At 42.8% G+C, this 15,795-nt stretch overlaps 1 protein-coding gene across 4 annotated transcripts in view; it reads left to right on the top strand.

Moving 5' to 3' along the window:
• The window catches only part of LOC119446432 (mediator of RNA polymerase II transcription subunit 15), a 127,838-nt gene extending 113,943 nt beyond the window's left edge, over window positions 1-13,895 (top strand). For 3 of the 4 annotated variants that reach the window (XM_037710861.2, XM_049664138.1, XM_049664137.1), the window contains 9 exons: window positions 2,269-2,406; window positions 3,394-3,457; window positions 7,400-7,466; window positions 8,017-8,031; window positions 8,309-8,502; window positions 8,728-8,900; window positions 10,148-10,246; window positions 12,321-12,418; window positions 13,639-13,895. In XM_037710861.2, coding sequence (XP_037566789.1) covers window positions 2,269-2,406; window positions 3,394-3,457; window positions 7,400-7,466; window positions 8,017-8,031; window positions 8,309-8,502; window positions 8,728-8,900; window positions 10,148-10,246; window positions 12,321-12,418; window positions 13,639-13,701 — 911 coding nt within the window. In that variant the 3' untranslated portion in view covers window positions 13,702-13,895. The remainder of the gene's footprint in view (window positions 1-2,268; window positions 2,407-3,393; window positions 3,458-7,399; window positions 7,467-8,016; window positions 8,032-8,308; window positions 8,503-8,727; window positions 8,901-10,147; window positions 10,247-12,320; window positions 12,419-13,638) is intronic. The other variant, XM_037710863.2, reaches the window with a different exon arrangement.
• Window positions 13,896-15,795: the final 1,900 nt, after the last annotated feature.

The raw sequence follows: 15,795 nt of genomic DNA, 5'->3' as shown, positions 1-15,795 counted from the left end.
AATGAATTCGTCATTTGTAGCGAGAACAGAGCTTTTTGTAAGCGAGAAAATGATGAAAAATGGAAAATCGCAGTGGTGCCACCTGTTGCCACCTGCCTGCACTGCACGCAGTGAGAGAGGGAGTGGGGAGGGAAGTGGGAGGCAAAATATTGGCCCTGACTCTAGAGCGAGCCGAGGCGCGTGGTTCGAGGAATGCTGCCGATGCAAGTTGAGAGAGCAGTGACTGATTCACAGAAAGCGGCAGAGGAGAAGGTGACCTGGAGGTTACGTCACGTCCTCAGTTTTGGCATTTCGATTTAAATGGAGGTGCGGCAGCAGGGACTTTTGGGGGTAATTTTCTGCACAGCAAAGCTGTATATGGGTGCGCAGAAAACAATGATAGACTTCTAAACAGATAAGCTATCAGTCTAACTCAACTTAGTATTTTCCTTTAGTGTCTCATTAAGCATGACAGTTATGGTCAGTTCCCTTCCACACCGCCCTTAACAAGCAGCATTTTATTGTGACAGCAGTTCAAAGCTCGAATCTGGGTTTGCTATGGTTGTCCATCTTTTCCATTTTCCAGCATCCTCGTCAGGCAACTTCCTCGCTCTCAGCCAGACTTTCACTGTATGGTAAAGGAAACAATATCATTGCCCGGTGCTGCTACTGGTGGATTGAACTCATGACACTGTTGCAACATGGAGTTGAGAGCTGGATGCACTTAACTGCTGAGCTATTGTGCAGCAAACAGACTTCGGGATTTGTGAAAGGTTTTGTGCACCACCCAGACTCTGAGAGTAGTGGCAGAATCTGCGCACATATTTCAGAGGCCATAGCAGGCAATACCGTAGTAAATGAAAACAGCATATTGAGCATCATGAAGGGGGTTACTCTTGAGAAGTTGATGGGGTCTGCTTGCTAGCGCGTGCTGCTGTTACACTAAATGAGTCGAGGGCCAGAGGAGTCCTAAAAGGCCCCTGAAACGATGTTTGTTGCACCCAAGAATACGGTCCAAACACAGAGTGGTCTGTCATGGTATGCTTTCTCCGTAACAATATTATGTCTGTACTCTATATTAAATGAGATACAAGGTGTTAAACATTACCTTCCTCTCAAACCATGGCGCTCTCCCCCAACGTTTATTCTCTGTGGCCATGGCTATTTCCCACCTCCTCAGGAAACAGTCGTGTAGTGACAAGAGGTTATCTACTTCTGGTTGATTTGAACTGAATGTGTTCCACGTTGCCTTAAAGTTAACGTTTACAGGCAGTGCTCATGTTTTATCAGCATGCAATTGCTGCAGTTCACTTCATGCAAGCAGCTGCAAAGCAAGAAGAGCTGATTTGCCTGATAAGCTGACTCGCTTGTTTGCCAGTCAGAGCTCAGAAAGCTCATTGGCTGTTTTGAAGACTGCACAGCAGACCACAGCGACGCTTGAATGAGAACAGTGCGACTGTTGTCAAAAGGCTTGAGAGACACCACTGCGTGTGAAATTTTAGACTGTGGCAGGCACTCGCTGACTGTACTGAAATGTAGTGCAAGAAATGCGTGTTCAATCAAGCACTTCCGCACATGGCTGCCGCAATCTCCGAAGTGAGCATGGTGATAACAGGCTTGAGAAAGTCAGAGCTGCGACAATGTGGTAATTGATCGTATCAACTAGTGCAAGACAGAGGTAATCGGAGATAGCTTAGAAAAGCCTTCACCGTGCAGTGGACATAAAATAAGTGTGATGATGATGATGATCTGATAATTACTGTTTGATAATTACCGTTTGTATGCTGCACAATTGTACAATTCCCCACTCCTGCCATAGCCCCAACTAAGGCTGCAGTATGTAAAAAAAAAAAAAAAAAAAAAAAACCCAGAATGAATAAATAATGTAGGAAAGTGGGGCATGCTTCTCCCACAGTGCCTTATTACTCTCGCTGTCCTTTTGGCAATCTGGCTAAAATAATAGCTGTGTATAAAAAAAAAATTGTAAAGTATGCTATGCCAGGCTGGTCTGTACAGCCTTTTATATGTTAGCTAGGCACAAATTAAAATAAGCAATGACTTTCTACGTTGTCTCTTTTCTGGTTAATCAAAATCGATGGCTTGGAAACGTATCAATGTCTTCCTCAGTTTTGTGTGTGTGTATATAAATGAATAGTACACAAGAATGGATGCCACAAGTAAACTAAATAGAGTTATCTGAGGTCTGACTACTGGTCACAGGCCTCTCCCCAGCAGAATGCTCTTTCCCACTCGCACTCAAATGACTGACAAATTATGTGGCTTGCCCAGGCAATGTTGGAGGTGCCACGCCCAGTCCTGCAGCACGTACCCAGACGGATGACCAAGCGTACCTGGAGAAGCTGAAGCAGCTGTCTAAGTACATCGACCCACTGCGAAGGATGATTGCACGCATCGACAAGGACGAAGGCACGTACTGTGTTTCATTTGCCATTTCTCTCTAAATATAGTCTCAACTAGTTATGATGAAGTTGCCTTCAATGCAAAAATACCTTTGTTATATTTCATGTTTATTAAATACTAATGTCAATGAGAAACGCTTTAACGGAAGCCTATTGTTACAAATTTACGGAAGTTACAAATTAACTGAAGCCTACTGTATACCGATGTTCACTACGTCACAGTTTGGCTGTAACACCATCTGCACAAAACTATGGAGAAAAGTTGACAAACCTTGTGTACGCCTTGAAGGGACACTAAATGCGACTCAACTCTAAGTCAGTTTAGGATGTTAGAGTATTGTTTCAAAGCCATATCTTTATTAATTTGGTGGCAGTGTTTTGATTATTACTGTAGAAGACGAAGGCCGAACTTTGGTTAGCTTTAACTTTAAACTAAAACATCAGTGTCGCTACGTCAGAGTGACATCTCAGATTTCAATGTAGTAGTAGTTTCTCATATTTCGGGCCATTTCTGGCACAGCAAAAGCTCTAGAAACTTGCCACATGTAGTCTTTGACCCCTTTAGACTGCAACATGGTCCTTGTTTATCGAAAAGCAGTTATACTAGGTCCTAGTAGGCGCTGTCAAAACCTCTCATGTCCTTGTGAGTCGGTGCACCCACAGAGGTTTTCCACCCATGTATAATTTTTGTCTCATAGCTAGCTTACAAGCCTCTTCTTATGGTGAATGTGCTTATTTTGCTATAGCAGAAGGACAATTTACTAATCCAGTTCAACTTGATATTCATCCTTTGTGTCAGGAGTGCTAGGAAATCAGGTTTAAAGCCCAACTACTCGGCACGGTAATACTTGTGCTGAAACCCTGCCACTCTAGCTTTCCTGTCATTGCCATGGAAACTTGTCTGCGAGTGTTCTGGCTGCGATGAGCTCTTTTATTAAAGCGTACACTCGTGCCAGACCTTGCAAAATTTTTGTCTATTCCTTCATTTTAACAGATCGCAAGAAAGAGCTCAGCAAGATGAACAACCTCCTTGAGATCCTGTCGGACCCCAACAAAAGGTGGGGAACCATCAAAGTTATAATCTTCTCAGTTTGCCCGGCTACCCTCTCTTGTGTGACTAGCAATCCTTTGCTTGCGTGTGCCTGAGCTTCCCACTTGTCATTGTGCTCATTGCATTTTGTTCCTTGCATCCTGCATGTATACAGTACAGTGCAGTCCACTCATAACAGTACCACTTGTACCACATCATGACAATGGGAATCAGTCAAGAAAGCTTGGAATTAGTTTGCTGCAAGTAGGGCTGAGCATCAGTTAAAATATTATCCCGATTAATGGGAATTTCTCCCAATAAATTGATCAATTGATTGACCAGGTTTGCAGATTTACATCGGTGAGCTCTGAAGAATTGAAACTGGTGATTTTTGTACCTAGAAGAAAGATTGGTGGCAGTAAATTGTGTTCAGCGACATATGACAGTGGGCTTCGACTGCTACATTGTAGTGTGTTGAACGTTTGTAGAATCGGCCTAGGAGAAACACCAGCGTGCAGTTGTAATGGTTGGATTTCTTGACTTGTGGATTATTGTTATAAGTGAACTGAGCTGTGCCTGTTTCCGTGGCATGTTTGTTTGCATGGTACCTGTGCCTTCTTTTCAATCTGGCATGCTGCAAGTTGGGCGATAGTGGACATCCACTTTGCACTCAGTGCGGTAAACTGTCTGCATCAGGCTGTCGTTGTGCGGGCTTCTTCTTCTTTTCTTTTTTTTAACCAATGCTGCTATGCTAAGTGCAAGATTGAGATGTGGCACTGGTCTTTTAAGATGGTATCGACACGGCACGCACAAATCCATACCGAGTTGATGCGGGCACGCGTTGCACAGTTCTACTGCATTCTCAGTCTCAATTTGCGTCGGTTCTTTCCATGCTGCAGCTTTGGGGTCATCGAAACATCCTGCAGATGTTTTTTCGACATGCTACTCTCGTCTCGTCTTATGCTTTGGCTGTTAGGGCTAATTGTTGGCCGTCCTTCACTGTGGCTGTGCTTCACACTTTCATTTTCATAAATGCGGCCATCTAATTAAAAGGTTCTTGGTCTGCCCACTTGTTGAGCACTTACTCCAATTTGCTGCTGCCTCACGTTACTTTCTATGCTGCCTTCTGCTGGTATGTCTGCCACTGCTTTGCATTTTCGTTTTGTTCTGCACAAGCAAAATCAGCTGCTCGTATAAAATTTGTTAACTAGGCTTTGCGAAATGCCAGGAGACTAGCAACAATTTCATTGAGTTTACTGTGTTCCAGGCACTATAAAACGTAAATGTTCAAGGCTGAAGACTAAAATAAAGCGTATCTTGTCAGTAGTCTCATTTATGCCTGCCAAGATGTCTTTTAAAAATTAACATTGTATACGGGTCATTTGCCCATTTGTTACTTACCTTCGTGAGACCTTTTGCTTACTGCAGCTTCAGTGTTGATCAGAATTTTCTGTAGCTGTAGGTAAAGTTATCACTCTTGGAAGGCTGACCAGATATTGTAAGCATCAAGAAGCAGGACCAGCAGGGTTTTCTCACTGGCAGATGATGATTCTCTATCTCTCTCCTTCGTTTTTTTGCTCTTCAGTGCTGGCATTGCCTGATTTTGCACGGCCTGTTGTCAGGAATAATGGCTTACTAACACATAATGTCAGTCATTGTTGCATTGTGTTCTTATTTTTCCTCTTTATTTTTTTTTCTCCCTTTATCCTTTGAACGTGCAGATCAATGTGAGTAGAATATTGCCAGGCTTGGGAAATTTCTTTTTATAGTATTCACCTTTGGAAGTTGTGTGCTGTGGATTTTGCATACACCCTGCAAGTCCTGATCTTGTTTCCTGCTGGGAAAATGCTACACTCCAGGACTGAACTGAGCTGTCACATTAAATGATTCGTCTGAAGGGTCCAGTGAAGTTCACAATGGAGCTTTTAACCTTACCTGTAATGTAGATAATATGTAAGATAAATGGACAGTCTGAATTGTGTCACTTGTTTTTGTGTTTAGTGCATGATGTTTGGGTGTTGGTTTGTAACACGTATACACAAAAGAAGAAATACTGACACAAGGAGTTGCTGGAGCTTGCTGTTTTTGCTCATGTCATCGGTGCGTGTCAACAGTCATTGGTCATGCCATCGGTCACAGAATTGGGGGGAAGGAGGGGGGGGGGGGGCAGGGAGGTAGGGAGGAGGGGGGTAGCCTTGCTGACAGTTTCCACTGCATGCTAAGCTATGTTGATGTAACACCAACAACACTTCTCTAACTGTTGTCAGCATGCCTCTCTGGTGGAATCAATTATGTGCATGCCAAGCATGTTTGACTACCTCAGCTATGAGTGCTGTAATCAGTGCAGTGTTCTCACTTGACGTCACTTTTACTGTCTTATTGCACAGTTATGTTTGTCTTTTATTAGTTATCAAGCTCAACATTTTAGTGGAATCACTTGTAACGGCGTTGAAATAGTACTTAATGTCAGCTTTGAATCTGGTCAAATGTATGAAGAAAAAAAATTGATTTGCATGTAGTTTGATACTTAATATTCCTTTCTAAAGTAGAGAACAGCACAAGAAGTAGGTTTTAGGCTAAGTGCGTCCTTTAATGATACATGCAGTAATGCCTCTTACAACCAAAAATCCGGTAAGTTGAACAACTGAGAAAGAGAGTAGTACTGAGATAGAGAAATAAATGAAACATTTCTTTATTTTCTACAAGCATAACATAATAACAGCATTGAAATTATGCACGAACAAGATCCATGCGGAGAATTTGGTTGATTGTGTGCCAATGCCAGATCAAAAACGATTGCCAACGTCATTTGCAAGAAGCAGCTAAGCATAATACTTCATAAAGTATACAGTAGACTTCCCTTAATCTATTCTGGTTAATTGTTTAAATAATTTTTTTTTGTTTATTCAATACTGATCAAAGGTCCCAGCAAGTGGCCATTCATTCAAGTGGGCCAAAATTTTAATTATTTCAATCCTGAAATTGGCTGTCGCCGTTTAATTCGAACTTTACTAGTCAGCATGCATGTGCCTGACCCCATTCGTGATCTTAATGGTAACAGAAATTGCCGCAGCGCCTGCCTTGGCTGTGCTGAGGGGACAGTGAATGCATGGAAGAGATAATATCTCTTGGTGAAATGGCCGAGTTTTCGCGAGCCTCCAGCAGATTCAAAGTGAGAACAGCAGCTCGCTATGATTTCCGTATTTACCTGTTTGTAACGCTTTTTTTTTTTTTGAAGGAAATGTCCGTAGGTTTTTGTGCATTACAGTCTTATACTAAGCTGAAACTGCATTGATAAGCGTACCATCAGAGCCATGTTCATCGCCATTGTCATAATGATATGGCAGCAAAACCCGTTTTTCGTGTAAGATGGCGATGCTACCATACCGGTTTCAAGCTTTAATTATGAAAGCTCATTAATTTTACAGGCATGTTATTTTATATTTTAAGCTAGCGGTAATATGGCTGCTTCGCATGTTTTTGATGCTACAGAAAGTTCGTGCATCACAGGACAAACTGGCGAAGTCTGTGAGGAGCTCGTTTTGGATGCTTTACTAGCCTTACTTGCAGTGCAGTCAATTAGAATAGAAAGCCGAAATTGCATGCTTGAAGCTTGTGTGTTGATATCGGGTTCTGTTGAAGACAGTCTGAAGCCTAGACTCTAACTTGACATCAACACTGCTTCTTATTTTCGGTATGATGCGAGTAAACCTATTTTGCACGAGTAGTTTGTGTTGCAAATGCCTCGCCAAATGTCATGCTCACTAAGAATGCATTCAAAGATCTGTTGGGGTATGTGGCGCAGTTTTGACAAGCACTGACTGTGTTGGTGTGCGTTCACTTTGTAAACACAGTGTGTTGTATAAATCACATCAACTGCTTGTTTTGCTTAATGAATTCCCTTGCGGTTGCTATTTCCATCTCTAATTGCTTCCTCAGGTGCCAACATGCCTTTGTTTTCATTGCCTAGGTGTCCAATGGAAACTCTCCTAAAATGTGAACAGGTCCTGGAGAGGATGGAATTGAAAGTGAAATCGGTAAGTTTGAGTTCCCAGAATTCACATTGCTGCTTATTTTTCAGTTTTAAAAGTGGAAGTTAGCTTGGCCACTGTAAATTATTAAAAGGCATTGCTTGGTGCTCTGGAAGATTGGTGAAATCGAGCCAGAAGTCAAAACGCTTGCTGTGGGAGCATGCACAAAGAGGAATGATGGTTCTTCAGTACTTGCTACGCTACGTATAGCTTTATCTTGGTGCTAATTATAACTAGTTGATCTAAGTCTTGAGTAATGTGAGTGGCCTACCACTTTTTCAGCATGTAAAACGGCTAGTAAGTACACGACCTTGTTCTTGATTCTTTTGCATTGCATTTAAGTAGAGCATGCATACTTTTGTTGCTTGCCTAGCTGCCTTTGTCCGCAGGTTAATGTGGCCCTGAGGTTCAGGCATTTCATTAGCATTGCTCTGTGAAGTTGCAATCAATAAATTCTTCAGTTCTTCAGATGCTACATGTAGCTTTATGTTAGTGCAAAGTGTAGTACGTTGATCGTAAGTTTTAAAATAATATGTGTGCCTTACTACTCTTTCAGCGTGTAAAACAACTAGTAAGTACATGACCTTGTTCTTGATTTTTTTTTTTTTTTCATTGTGAGCCCTCGTTGTTACCTTTAAACACACAGCCAGCTCATGTTGCTTATTTTCAAGCTGAATCTAGTCCTAGCTTTTGCTTCTTTGTACGAAGAATATGTGAAGCGAAATTTGTGGAAAAGCTCACATGCAGGGTTTTGTGTACCTTGCTTTTCCATTCTGCTAGACAGTTTGCAACATTAGATATGGCTGTTATGGGAATTGCAGTTGTTTTCTTTTGCTCCTTCTTTGCAGGCGGAAAGCTTTGTGAGCGGTGCTGGTGCCACAGGCATCGCCCCCGGGGGTGGCGGACGTCTGCAGGAGCAGAACATCTGCCAGCCATTGCTGGACGCAGTGGCCAGCCACATCAAGTCGCCCATGTTCAACCACACGTTGAGCCGCGTGTTTGGCCCAGCCATCACCACCCTGCTGGGCCCTTCACCCAGGAGGTGAGCAAGCCCACAGCACTGGGTCACGCTGACGTAATTTTAATGTAAAATTTTAAAAAATGACACTTTCACTTTCATTTCGTCTTCTAGTCGTCATCATACTATTACCACACAATTAACGAAGATATTGTTTTAAAGCATACTTTATCAATCTGAACGGATCTTGTATTTCTTTTTTAGTGGCCCTTCAACCTCTGCAGTTTATTTTTTTTTCTGTATGTGCAGAGCTTGCAGCTCGCCAGAGATGCCGGCCAAGCGTCGGCGGCTACCAGAGGAAACGGTGGAGATTCCCGACCTGTTGCAGGGCGAGATTGCCCACCTAGACCAGCGCTTCAAGGTGCAACTGGACCCAAGTCAGCACCTAGGCTCTCGCACTGTCCACCTCATTTGCCAGCTGGGTGAGCTGACTTCTCTTGGCTGGACTCTGAAAGCGAATGCTAGGTTGCCTAATCGATCTGGATTGGTTCTGCATTAGCAGAGGAACTTGGGCTAGTTGGTGAACGTTCACAGCGGACAATCAGCGCTAAAGGAGACTGTTGATTAAGCAAGGTACGAAGTAAGGAGTAAGTGAAGTCTCCCTGGTCGGTTGAGAAAGGGGTGACTTGGGAGCTTGTGTTCCCCACGAGGCTTGCAGGCACTTACGTGCTGACAAAATTGAGCAGTAAAGCAGTCCTCCTCGATGCTACCTTAGGTCTGTGCCTGTAAGGTCTTGTGCATACTTTACTTCGTTCTCATCTGCTTTGGCACTGCTCAGTTCTTCTTGACAAGTACGAATTAGTACCGTATTTATTCGATTATGAGGTGGTCCTGATTATTAGGTGAGGGTGCAGTTCAGGGGCCAAAGAAAAATAACTTAATTATGCACACTAATATGAGGTTACATAGAGTAGCTGACGGATTATTCAGACTCTACAGGGATCGCGTAAAATGCTGAATTACTAACAGCCAGAGTGCAAAATGGCGACCATGAAATAGGAGGGGAAGGGAGTTTCAACATGCTGATTGCCAGTTATCTGCAAATTTTGCCTTTAGGTGTCGCTTCACGGCATAGTGGCGTGCGCTGCCGTAAAGCCACACTATAAGGAGAAATTCGCAATGCCGTGAAGCCACACCTAAAGCAAAATTCGCATATAAGGCGGGGGTTGTTACTTTGAGGCTATGAATTCTGGGGGAAAAAACCTCACCTTATATTCGAATAAATACAGTATGCAAGTTTGCTACACTATGCGAGCTATAGTTGCGCATGAGAGGTAAATAGGTGAAATGAAAAGTGGTTCTGATGTACAACCCATCAAGAGCAATCTTGCTATTACAAGCATGCACCAGTGATGCAATCTTCATTGCTTGTCATTGCTAATAGCGCGAGTTTCTTTTTTTTTTTTCCGGCGCACTTCAAAGAGCAGCAAACACTGTGTCATTGTAGCTGTCCTTAATCTATAGACAAGCTTCAGGGTATAAGCATAGTAAGCTGGGCGAGTTGATGTGATTGCATCATGAAAGCAAGTGCACAAACAATATGATGAAAATGCAGGGGCACTGCCGTCACATTCAGTGCAGGCAGAAAGATAAAAACTGTTACTGGTGTGAATTTTGTTGCAGGAGCAGCACTATACCGTTGCTTGCTTCTTATTGCACAATGCTGCAGATGACAAGAACCTTCCCTGTGTTCCTCCAATAACCGTGGCTGTACCAGAAAATTACCCGAGCCGGCCACCCCAGTGCAATGCTAGCAGAGATCAGTACGGTAAGACGTGTTTATTGTTTTGATTGTAGTTGTAAACAGTGCACTTGCAGTGAAAACTCACGGAGAATCATTAGAAGACCTGCTCCAAAAGCATTTCCAGAATTGCAATAACTGTTTTTGTTGCAGAGTTTGGGTTGCAAGCTTGATGCACTAAATTTTTAAATGTCTCCCCCATTTTTCTGTAATTCTTTAAAGAAGTTAATACCAAAATACTAATGTGCTCCCAACAGTCACTCTAATTTAGCTTTTTCTTTCGAATACAACAAATTTAATTCAGTGCCCACATTCTGTGATGTTCTATTAAGTTTCATTTTTTACTTATCACGTGGCATACCTAGTGCCTGATCCCATCGTTAACGGTGGCGCAGCAGTATGCGAGTCGTGTCCGTGCCAACAAAAGGGTGACACGAATGAAAAATGAAATCTAATGTTAGAAAATACAGCCCCAATTCAATTCCCTGACTGACAAATGGGGGCAGTTCTGCATTTCATGTGCACATGAATGGGTTGCATTAGAGCTAAAAGCTTCCTCTTGACTTCTACTTTTGAAGACGAAATTGCCTCCTTCTGGTGCCTTGACAAATAACTGGTATCTTAAGAGATCCGCATTGCAGAAAGCAGTGTGGAAGTTCACAGTATCTTGAGCATCTTAAGTTACTACAGTAGGTTTCCGTTAATTTGACTCCGGTTAGATGTTTCGGGCAACTTGATCCTGACCGAAGGTCCCGGCTGGCACCTATGCATTTCTATAGGCCCAAGCTTTCATTGTTTTGATCCTAAAATTGACCTTCGCTGGATAATTCGAACTTTACTCGTCAGCCTGCACGCCCCTCACCCCTGTGGTGACGCCAATAGCAACCCCTTCAGTGGCAACGTCTGCTTGGGTAAAGCTTAAGACAGTGAATGTGTTGCACACACGCCATCTCCTTTCGAAAATGCCTACTTTCGGCCTCCACTAGGAAGATGTTCAAGCAATAACCGAAGTTCACGTCAGATTACAGTATTTACCCGATTCTAAAGTGTGCCTTCTTTTCTTCCCCAAGACCATTAGGCCAGAAATTTTCTGCGAGGTGCAATCGAATGCAAAACCGAAACAGCGTTTACAAGCTTTACCGCATAACACAACTGTATTGCGGCGAAGCTGACATTAGGAACTCGTTCGTCATTGTGCAACACATACTAGACCCTTGCCCAGTTTTCTTCCTAAAAATTGGGTATGTGTTAGATTTCTAAATTGTTTATTAGCTTTAAAGTAATTTCTTTATTAGTTTTCTACTTTGGACACGTAGAAAGTGGGTGGGTGCGTGTTTGATTCTGGGGCGTGTTAGAATCGAGCAAATTTTGCGAAATGAATCAGCAGTGTCTTTTGTCTTTTTTTTTTTTTTGCATCTTGTTTAATTCAACCTGCCAGATAACTCAATGTAATTCGTCCATGCCATCAGGGTCGAATTAATGGAAGTCGACTGCATCTTGAGGACACTTTCTGCTTGTTAGGCCTACGCTTACATACTGACCTTTTACAATAAAGCTATTAGTGCAACTAGAAACGCTCGAAAGCGTTATATTTAACTCTTGCCAGGGTCCTGGGAGAACCAAATGCAGCACTCCGGTAAAATTTGCAGAAAGCGGAGGCTGTGCTTCGTGTCACGTGCAGGAAAATTTTGGAGTGTGTTGGTTACTGATGAACATTAAAACATTGCTAATACAAGCACTCGAAAGCAGCAGCTTTACTGGCCCTACAACGCTGCACAAGTTGGCTGTGTTTCCTTTGCTTGTGCCAGCTGTATGGAAGCAGTCATGTGTAGACATGCTCAACTTTTTTCTGAGAGTGTAATGCCTGTATTGTGAAGGATGGGGCCCAGCCCTGCTAATTAATAATAGGAAAGGAGGCTGTTGAAGGTGCTTATTTTCTAAATGATCTAAACATAACAGAAAATAAAATATGCCTACAGGTATATTTGTTCCTTCTCTAGCTCGGTGCTTAAAATGGTATACCTTAATGAAGTCAGCAGTATACTACTATTTGTTACAATCCACTTAATTTTCTGTTTTTGCTCGCTGTCTCTCCTTCCAGATTCGACGCAGTTTCTAAGAAACATTCTTCACTCATTAGACGTACACCTCAACAAAATGCCCGAGAAGTATTCGGTCACATCACTTCTAGACACATGGGTAAGTGTTTTGCTGTCGTGTGTGCTGCAGTCCACACCCATTACAATGGATCCACATAGTAGAATATACTTTCGGATACAACAGACCATAATTCTAATTCTGTTTGGTTTACCTATGTTATCCCTGCAACAAATTTTGCTATTAATGACCTGGCTTTAACAGATTATCGATTGCAACGGACAAAATTTTGGCCATATTTTGTCTAAATAAGGCATATGCAACACTAGTTTGGTGTGGCAATATATGCGGGCGGCAGTGCACTGCTAGCAACATTTCCTGGCCGCTTGCATTGGCAAGCTTGCCAGAACGGCGTGCTGTGATACGCCCCGCCGGCAATGGCAACTTTTCAAAATGACCTCACAAGCGGCTCACCGCCAACCACCACGGTGCCGCTACACTTAACCCGTTTCAAACCTTAGCAGATGTCTCTGCTGCGAAGCACTTGCTGCGCTCAAGCCAGGTCGCAGTGCAGCGAAGGCCGGACACGGGCTTTGAGTTGAACTCAAGTCGTATTGCAGCTCCGTTCATGCCAGAGGCTTGACAGTGGTTGTAAGTTGTCACCAAAGATAAAAATAAGACATCACCTTATTCTGTTGAGCATTATTTCGCATGAAAAGCAAATTGCAGCCGACATTTGCGTTGGCAACAGTTCCGGCACGCTCGGACCTGCCAGCATGGTGGGAAGTGGCCCACAATGGCCGAAATATCGTTTGAACCAATTTTCTCGCCAACAAGTTATCTTGCTGTTGTGCGAGAAAAACTGCCTTTTGTTGGCAGCGAGCGTCCGAAAAACATCCGAAAGCAAAGTTGGGCTGCTTGTGTGTTTCTACTGTTGCCGTAAACGAATCACCGTAAATCCCCTGCTCCCATTTCCTAATGCCGATCTTATCATCGTTTTTGAGGTCTTTTCCTGGTTTCAATAATCTCTATATTGATTTATGTGAAGTTCTGCCATTTTGCAACTTACCGCAGCTCCAATTTTGGATAGAATGGACTTCGGATGGTAGTAGATTATTACTGATCATGTTGAATTATTATGGACCATTGTCATGAGTGTTGACTCTATTAGCCACTCTCCGCCGTGCTTGCATAACTTTTTTTCGTTAGACTAAGCCCCGTAATTTGATTTGATTTGGAGCAGATGTTTGTTGCATCATATTCTATACTTTCCTGAAGTTAGTTCTTACAGGCATTATTATGGTTTATTTTTTTCTACGCAGGAAATGTGCGTTCGTCAAGCCTGCTCTTTACCAGACACCATGGTGACGACTGGAAGAGATTGATGTAGACTTAAGGCTTAAGTTGACCCACTTTCTCAGGACCTGATATCAATCACCATGGACACTGCCTTCTCTCAGCGCATCATCAGCGCACATGGCACCAAAATGTCTTCATTTTTCTGGCTGGTCCACTTGTACCTTGATTGTAAATACTGTTCATTGTTGCAGAGACAAAAATACAACATCCTTGTTCACCATCTCGCTCTCTATTCGTCTATCTTTGCAATGAAAAAAAAAATACATATGGCAATGCTAAAAAAATATATATCTGCACGTAATTATCTTGATTGTGGGAAAATAACTGATCGTTGAATTATTCTTTATTCTGTGATCACATGGAAGTGGAATTCTCTGAAAACTGTGCATTTTCATTTTCCTGTTACAAGCTGCTGTTTGTTGCAAGAAGCCATTGCTACCAGTGCTTTCACCAGCAAAGGTTTAATGTAATCTTAATGTACAGATTGCAGCCATGCACTTTGCACACTTTATAGCCCTTGTGGCATAATACTGGGTGATATCATCATGAGGCTAAAGCCTTCTTATCCCATCTGTCAAAAAGGATGGTCTGAATTGTAGCAAAATAGGTTGCATACATTTTGTCTCGTTAGCTTGGAGAAACTTTTTTCTCTGAAAACTCGCACCACTCTTTTAGTTTGGCAAGGGATCTTTGGCTGTAAGAAGAGCTGAAAATTCCTCTAAAAGGACACTAAAGGCATATATTAAGTCGACGTGGACTGTTTAAATACCATTCCAGAAACCTCGTAACACTTGTTTCGTGCAAAGAAAAGACTTAGTTTACGAGAAAATTGCATCTGAAGGGTCCGAATACCTTTATGGCAATTCTAATCTCCCGCACGCCAACCAGGGAGGGGATACGCCATCACTGCCCTTTGCTGCCGTCGGTGAGTAAAACTGGCGCCTGACAGACGGCAGTACGATGCGCCGCTGCAACTGCTTTTGGTCAAGCGGCCTGGACCATTCAGGCATCCCTGCATCATCGCTTCTTTATTCTGTGATCACATGGAAGTGGAATTCTCTGAAAACTGTGCATTTTCGTTTTCCTGTTACAAGCTGCTGTTTGTTGCAAGAAGCCATTGCTACCAGTGCTTTCACCAGCAAAGGTTTAATGTAATCTTAATGCACAGATTGCAGCCATGCACTTTGCACACTTTATCTCATTGAAATAACTACAAGAAGGGTGAATCTTTTGTACTAGCTGTCTCATTCTAAGCTGTATTTTTACCTAAGTGATGATTGCCACACCAAAGCAAAAAAAAGAAAATACTTTGTCACCGAACATGCAGTAGGTGTAAAGAGAGCGGTGTGGATCAGAGAGCAAGTGGGAGTAGCCGATATTCTAGTTTACATTAAAAGAACAAAATGGAGCTGGGCTGGCCAGGTAATGCATGAGACAAATAACCTGTCAACCATTCAAGTACAGTCGAGGTAAGTAGAAAAATAGGTCGGGTGATGAAATTGGCAGGCGCAACTTGGAATCGGCTAATGCAAGACAGAGGTAATAGGAGATCGTTGGGAAAGGCCTTGGTTAATTCTGCAGCGGACATAAAAATAGGCGGATGATGAAGCTCTCGAAATTGCTAATTGTGACAGCAATGAGATGATGTGTAAGAACTCTAGACACTTAGGGAGATGTACCGGCCTAAGGAAGTGACATCGCTTGACGACTGGGTCCGACCACAAGTTAACAGGGGACCCTAAACGTGGAGTTTCCGTGTGAAGCTTCCATAGTGAACCACACCCATAGCTCCCTTCCCCTTACTCATTTCCTCAAATAGGCCTGAACCATCATTCAGAGGTATGATTCTCTCAGCAATTCTTCGCTGAAGTGCACCAGAAACATCACAGACACTGCCCACACCACTTGGCACATCACACAAGGCATCAAACTTTTCGCATGACAGAGCTGGAGTACTCGCCAAAGAATGCTTAGACATTTATAAACATGACATTTAAAGAGCATCTGCGCTTACAACATCTGCGCATCTGTACCTAATGCTTGGTACATAAGTGCCCTTGTGCTTAAATCCTTTTACAAGCATTCATTGCGGTACGCACAATGAGACCGCACACGTATTT

Source organism: Dermacentor silvarum, chromosome 3 (genome assembly GCF_013339745.2).
Source record: "Dermacentor silvarum isolate Dsil-2018 chromosome 3, BIME_Dsil_1.4, whole genome shotgun sequence".
NCBI classification, from domain to species: domain Eukaryota; kingdom Metazoa; phylum Arthropoda; class Arachnida; order Ixodida; family Ixodidae; genus Dermacentor; species Dermacentor silvarum.
The sequence above is the reverse complement of the archived record's forward strand: the minus strand, read 5'-3'. Positions and strand labels throughout refer to the sequence as shown.